We start from the raw sequence: 7037 nt of genomic DNA, 5'->3' as shown, positions 1-7037 counted from the left end.
ATCAGATACTTTATTAAGATTTTACAAATGATAATGACAAAAATATTTAATTAAACCTCTGTTTTATTTTGTTTTTTACTTTTGACTGTTTCTATTACATTGTAACATGAGTTATCTTCTGTCAATGGACACTTCATAAAAGTATAAAGAAAAAAGGAATAAGGAATCTATGAAAAGACTTAAAAAGTCTCAGAGCAGCATAATAAATTGTCATGCTATGAAAATACCTAAATCCATTTATTTTTGCTTGAAGTGAGCTTCTGGGGGAGATAATACATGCCATATTTACAAATAAAGTACTTATGTATGCATGTATATGATCTATTTCCTCTCATATAGCATATTCCATGTGCCAGCATGTGTTATTTTTGGATTTTCCTGGTTTAATAAAGTGGTACTGAATACTTCTGGATGTGGCTTGTTAACGTGAATTCTTAAAGCAGTCACCTGGTTTCTTTTTAGTTCTGGTTCACTGGCTATATGCCGCTGAAAAGTGAAAAAGGTATTGGTGCGTACAGTATGGTGACGTTTCTCGGGAAGGCAGGCAGGTGGGGAGGGGGTCAACCTGCAAATACATGAGCTCTGTCCTGTCTTTACTCTAGAGGAAATCTATCTTCAGCTTGAGCCTCATAGAGGTTATCCATCCTTCGTAAAAACATGTAACTTTTCTTCACTGCTGGAAAATCATGGAGCTACAGGTGGAAAACCAAAGTCAGCCTTTCGCCACCAACACCATGAGGCTGCCAGCTAAAATCATCCTGGAAATGGGAGTAGATAACTTTATTTCTCTTCTAATATTTGGACTCATTTTCATTCTTGGTGTGCTTGGGAACACACTGGTCATAACCGTGCTGGCGCGCAGTAAACCCGGACAACCGAGGAGCACAACCAACATATTCATCCTCAACCTGAGCGTGGCTGACCTGTCCTACCTCCTCTTCTGCGTCCCTTTCCAGTCCACCATCTACATGCTGCCTACGTGGGTGCTCGGAGCGTTCATTTGCAAGTTTATCCACTATTTCTTCACCGTGTCTATGCTGGTCAGTATTTTCACTCTGTCAGCAATGTCCGTGGACCGTTACGTGGCCATCGTCCACGCTAGAAAATCCTCCTCGATCCGGGTGGAGAGGCATGCCATGCTCGGAGTGGTGCTGATCTGGACACTGTCCGTGGTCATGGCAGCTCCCGTTGCGCACTACCAGAGCATCGTGGAGAGGGAGAACAACAACACCTTCTGCTGGGAGGTCTGGCCGGAACACCAGAGGAAAGTCTACGTGATGTGCACCTTTGTGGTTGGATACCTTCTGCCTCTCACTTTGATATCTGTGTGCTATGCAAAGGTGAGCGCGCACGAACCAGAGTCAACATGTGACCATGAATATACAGTGTAATAACGAATTTTCAAAGTGTTGAAGAAATTAATGCGTTAACTTGTTATTCTCTCTTTTATAGTGTAAAAAATATTTATTTTAACAACAATGGATTGGTTTGTAAAAAAGGTTTAAGTCGTCCTTCAACATCTGCCCAGATGTCTTTCTGAAAATAAATAAACGTGAAATAATTTGGCTGCTCCTTGAAAACATTCACATGTGCGTTTTGTGTTTTCAGGTTTTAAATCATCTGCACAAAAAGCTCAAGAATGTCTCAAAAAAATCCGAGCTCTCCAAAAAGAAGGTTGGTGGAAGCAATTTTCTTTTGCTTCTGATTTCTCACTAAATTAGGAGTCGTGATTGAACAGTTCGCTGGCTGAGAGGTTAATGTGCTCATTAGGTGCAGATAAAAATGCCTGCACTCTTGAACTCCATTTACAGCACTTATATGTCAGCATAAAAATCTAGATTAAATTACCCAGTGGGGTTCTGGTGATGCTGTGAAGTGTCATTTTATTGCATTTGGCTCAAAACTCGGCACTGAGCTATCCACTAACAATTTTTTTCCAATCATTTATACCACCTTGCTTCCAAAAAAAGTAAATGTATAAAATCTAAATAAAACAATGTGCAAATTTTCTGCATTTATTCAGAAATCTTTTGGTCTTTAGATGACACTGCACTAAAAAACTGACACAAATATTCAATTTACTGCATTGGCTCAGCAACACTTTTGGTGAAACAAACATGTGTGGAAGACTGGAACTACCAAAGAATTTAGCAATAAAATGTAAAATTTAAAAAAAACGATTGAATAAAGATATAAAAGAAAAAATAAAGAAAAAAATATATGTCTGAAGTCTCGATATGTCTCACAGCTGATAGATTAGTCAGTGCCTGTGTTTAATTTGGTATTATATCTCATGCAATTAATGGGTGGCTCCATAGTGGTCACCACATTCACCTAACATGCAAAAGATCCTTAATTTGAGACTGTGAGAAGTGGCAAACCCGTGCAAGCATTGCATCAGGAAGAGAATCAAGCGTGTGGATCCATCTGCTGTAATGACCAGAATAGGGGAGCAGGTGAAAGATGCTTTGCTGTCTGATGCATTTAAAGACATATTTTTATTAAGTTATTTGTTTATTTATGTTTGATTTTGGCAGTATTGGTCCACCATAATGTGCAGTGAGGCAAACTAGAAAACTTTCTTGTGGTTTGACCAATAAAAATTTTAAATAGTTTTTGGACGTCACGAGGAGAGAGACCAAACAGCTTGTCAGAGTTCAAAGACAGCATTCCTGATAGTTCACATGGCATGGATAACATCTGTGAAGGCACCATTATTGCTAAATGATACACAACGCTAGGACAACAGCTTCCATCCTGAAGCCTTATCTCAGCGAAAAAATGCCAAACTGTGTTTTGGGAATATTCCAACAGAATTGCTTCTGAGTATAAGAGTTAGGGTTTTAAAGTGCCTGCAGTAAAGACCTGACAATATATAGTAAAGCATATAAACTCTACAGAGTGTTGTTAGAAGAAGAGGTGATTAGGATCAAGTTTAAAATGAACAGATGTTTTTCAAAAGCAATGGCACTTTTGATTGGTTGCACTTGTAAACTTTTAAATAAGTACAGGGTTTAAATGTCTAATAAATATATTTTATTTACATTTTACACATGTTCCAACTTTTTTGGAAACGTGTTCATACCCTTATGTGACACGTGACCTGTGATCATCTCTTTTCCACAGACTGCTCAGACTGTCCTCGTGGTGGTTGTTGTCTTCTGTCTGTCCTGGCTGCCTCATCACATCGTCCACCTGTGGGTGGAGTTTGGCTCCTTCCCTCTGAACCAGGCCTCCTTCGTGTTCAGGATGGTGGCTCACTGCTTGGCCTACAGCAACTCCTCCGTTAATCCCATCATCTATGCCTTCCTGTCTGAGAACTTCAGGAACTCGTATAAGCAGGTTTTCTGGTGCCGGGCGCCCAGTGAGTGTCCTCTGAATGAAAACAGAGACCCCCGCAGCAGAATGGAGACGGCACCTTCTACTAATATCAGCGTGTCTTATAAAGGTCACGACTCTCAGATCAGTAAAATGCTTTGATGACACTGGCGGTGCATCCTGAGTACAGCCTGCCGGATAATGGATTTTTTTAAAGGCTGAAACTACTGATATGAAAGTTTAACCAAATCCAGAGTTTCATATATCGACTGATATTTGTATTTTGAAAGACTTTAAAGAGCATGTTTGATTTGGGCCTTCATTCCTCAATGTGGCACATTTGCATATCTCATGTATACACAAGAAGTAACAATTTTAAATGTCAGGAAATATCAACCCATTTCCTGCTCAAACAGATTACAAGAGGAGGAAAAAAATCTGTGTAATATATATAGTCTGTATATAAAATATGAACATGACTAAATGTCACCCACTGATTTGTGAAATCTCATTTTGAAGACTTGTTGTAAGTATCGTGACTGTCAGTGTCTATGATGCCAGAAGTGAGTATACGTTTGTACAGGATGGTGAAGAGTGAAGTTATCAGGTAACGCTAGCAAGATTAGCATCAATGCACTGGTGATTTGCACAGAGAATGATTATTGCTAATTGGTACTAATTAACCAAAATACAAATATAATACTAAAACTTCACTCAACACAACAACAGCATGGGTTTCTCTGACTGGTTATTTGCATAATTAAAAGTGCTTTAATTCAAGTTAAATGTGCTGAGTTATAAAATAAGATTCTCATTACATTATCGAGATCAAAGCTATATTTCATACCACTCTTTAACCTTTTGTTTTCTTTACTACCACTGAACATTTTGAACATGGGAGTTTATGGGGACTGAATCACTTCTGGACTTAGCATCAATAATACAGGGTGTATCTAAAATAATCATTCAATTTCAAAAGGCTATATTTTTTTTAAGTAATGGATATAGAAACTTGCATGGTTGAATATAAAGTTTTACATACCAAACTTACAATGTTCACAAGTGCCCAAAGTGTCCTGATAGTCAAACTTGTTCCGTACGCTTGTGAGGATGTCACTGCAGCCACTGCTGTTGTTATGATGTCTACTGGCAACTGTGTGAAACTCACAAATCTCCTCTTTCTATCAGTGTGTGTTTCGATTGTTACTGGTGAACAAAGATTAAAGCACCATGAAACGATGCTTTTTGATACACCCACAAATTTAGGAACTACGTTTTTGGCACTTCCTATTGGCTTAATTTTCAGCCCCAGAGATGGCTGCCTGGTGAATATTTACCAGGATCAGTCAAAAGGTGTTGGACAGAAGCTTCTAGATATTGCTGGAAGATCCAGTGATAATTGTTATTTTGCCCAGCTTTAGATGATTAGTTTACAATTTAACTCTGTCTGCCTAATGGAATGTACATACTGTACAGTCTATACCAGAGATATATGCGCGTAAGTGATAACGGTAAATGGACTGGTTCTTGTATAGCGCTTTTCTACTCTCACTGAGCACCCAAAGTGCTTTATACAACTCATGCATTCACCCAATCACTTCGCATTCACACTCTGATGGATGCATCGGAGGGCAACATGGGGTTAATATCTTGCCGAAGGATATGTGGCATGTAGACTGAAACTGGAATTGAACCACCGACCTTCTGGTGAGTAGGTGACCTGCTCTACCGCCTGAGCTACAGCCACTGCAATTGCAATAATGCATCATTTAAATCACATTGTAGATAACCGTTCTGCTCTCAAAGATCAAAGGTGAAGGTTAAATATAGTCTCACCTGAGCTGCCACAGACCTTAAGTTTCTCTGTAATCTGTGGCTTCCTGTGTGTTTTGAATGGATTATCCAGTGTGTGTGTGTGTGTGTGTGTGTGTTGTCTACCTGTTGTGTAGTCTGTTTTTGTTTAGAGGGAACTTAAAGGCAGTGTCTTTGTGTGAAGCGTTTTCACTGAATGTGCGGAAACTATGTGCACCAACTGCAAGCAAAGAAATGTCTAAAACCAAAATGTGTAAGTGTACAGTATGTGTGTTCAAGTTGTACAAAGACATGAATAATTTATGTTACAAACCAATAAACTCTTTTTAATAGCTCATGTGTGCATGAAACATGTTTGATGTTATGACTTTGCTCTGATATAACCAGAGCAGCACTGAGCCTGCTTACCTGGCTTCTTTATTGCACAGATTGCATGCTGTTTCCTGTTTATCCCCTGGGCTGAATTTGATTAACTTTTGCAAACAGGTAACTGTGCATGCTCCTTTCTGCAGTATTGTCTGCCCTCTGCAGGCATTATTACACTGAAAACTGGGGCAGTGCAGACTCAAGTGCTGTCTTAGAAAAGAGATAAAAAGCATTTGCACACAAATACAAACAATGCACACAGTTTCATTTCATTTCATAAAAACATCATGTGGTCGACTGCTCCTATAAACAACTGAATGAAACATTCACTTTATAAGGTTGATCAATAATTTTTTTTTTCCCTGTCCCGTTTGGCTCTTTTGCCATCAGAATTGTTGTCTAAAGGCAAAGAAAGATGCCCAACGGATTTACTTTACCAAACTGACCATCCCAGCCTTGCCATAATGGTCCATTTGATTCACCTTTTATTGTGTATTTTATTTTCACTTGTTGAATACGGGACAGACTTGACTTGGGGAAAGAAGGGGAAAAAGAAAGAGGGAAAGAGAAACAGCTGAGAAGAGGGACGGGGGAGAAGGGCAAAAGACAAAAACCAACAGAATGGGCAGAAAAAAAGAAAAAAAAAAGAGAAAAAAAAAGAGAAAAAAAATGCATATATCGATCACCTGGATCACCTGTTGACAAAGAAAAAAGAAAACAAGCAGAAGAGAACAAGAGTAATAGAATAAACAACATCACAATGATATATGGGAATATGACAGTAAATACTAAATGTTAAACATTATTGTGCAGCACATAAGATCAACAGAACACAGTGTGCTTTGAGGTAGGAGCCAAAAAGGGTGTAGTTTGTGGGTGTGATCACCCGTGTGTACACCTGTGAGCATGGACGCGCTTGTTTTTTTAAAAGGTTGGTTCATGTAATGATCTGCTAGAGGGTGTGGGGAGCCGCTGCCCCGTCCTCCAGGGCATGAAGCAGGTATGGAGGAGATCAAAACTCCAGACATCCAGAGGCCCCCAGAACACAAGAGACCAAGGAAGACCAACAGAGGGGCAGCTGCGCCACTGTCCCAGAAAGAGCTGAGGAGAGTCCCAGATGAGGGCTCACTCAGCAGCCGCGGAGCAGAAGCCAGGGGGAGTTGCAGTGACGCGCCCGTGAGCTCCGCCGGCAGCCAGCTGTGCCTGAGTGACCGAGCCCCAGGCTGAGAGGCCGGGGGCACCCCACCTCCGAAGTGGCCCGAGCGAGCCCCAGGCTCCAGGCCCCGATAAGCGGCCGCCAAGGAGTGAGCCGGTGTGTACCTGGACGCCCACCCCCAGACATAAAGAACCACCAACGCACCGATGTCTGAGGGAGTCCGCCACTGGCAGGGGAAGTGGTGGTGGGGGGGAGATAGGCCTCCAAACCTTGGCGGGCCTGAGATGTCCCCAGAGAGGTGGCGTCTGATACCCAACCTGACATATAGACACAGACATACAGGCACACACATATACAAACATCCATTCCCACCCTCATGCTCTCA

General features: G+C 40.9%; 1 protein-coding gene across 1 annotated transcript; it reads left to right on the top strand.

The window, feature by feature from the left end:
* Nucleotides 1-620: 620 nt before the first annotated feature.
* Nucleotides 621-5465, top strand: galr1a (galanin receptor 1a). Its single transcript, XM_026156842.2, has 3 exons — nucleotides 621-1340; nucleotides 1609-1674; nucleotides 3127-5465. Exons 1-3 carry the CDS (start codon nucleotides 687-689, stop codon nucleotides 3478-3480), a joined length of 1074 nt encoding a protein of 357 aa, XP_026012627.1. The 5' UTR covers nucleotides 621-686; the 3' UTR covers nucleotides 3481-5465.
* Nucleotides 5466-7037: the final 1572 nt, after the last annotated feature.

The sequence above is a fragment of the Astatotilapia calliptera genome, chromosome 22, assembly GCF_964374335.1.
Source record: "Astatotilapia calliptera chromosome 22, fAstCal68.1, whole genome shotgun sequence".
Taxonomy (NCBI): Eukaryota; Metazoa; Chordata; class Actinopteri; order Cichliformes; family Cichlidae; genus Astatotilapia; species Astatotilapia calliptera.
Note: the sequence above shows the minus strand (reverse complement) of the source record. Positions and strands in the feature narration are given on the sequence as shown.

Bases quoted from the DNA above. Each gene is read 5' to 3' on its own strand.
- galr1a (XM_026156842.2), top strand. From the start codon at position 687: ATGGAGCTACAGGTGGAAAACCAAAGTCAGCCTTTCGCCACCAACACC. The intron at 1,341-1,608 runs GTGAGCGCGCAC...TTGTGTTTTCAG, and splicing joins TATCTGTGTGCTATGCAAAG to GTTTTAAATCATCTGCACAA. The intron at 1,675-3,126 runs GTTGGTGGAAGC...TCTTTTCCACAG, and splicing joins CCGAGCTCTCCAAAAAGAAG to ACTGCTCAGACTGTCCTCGT.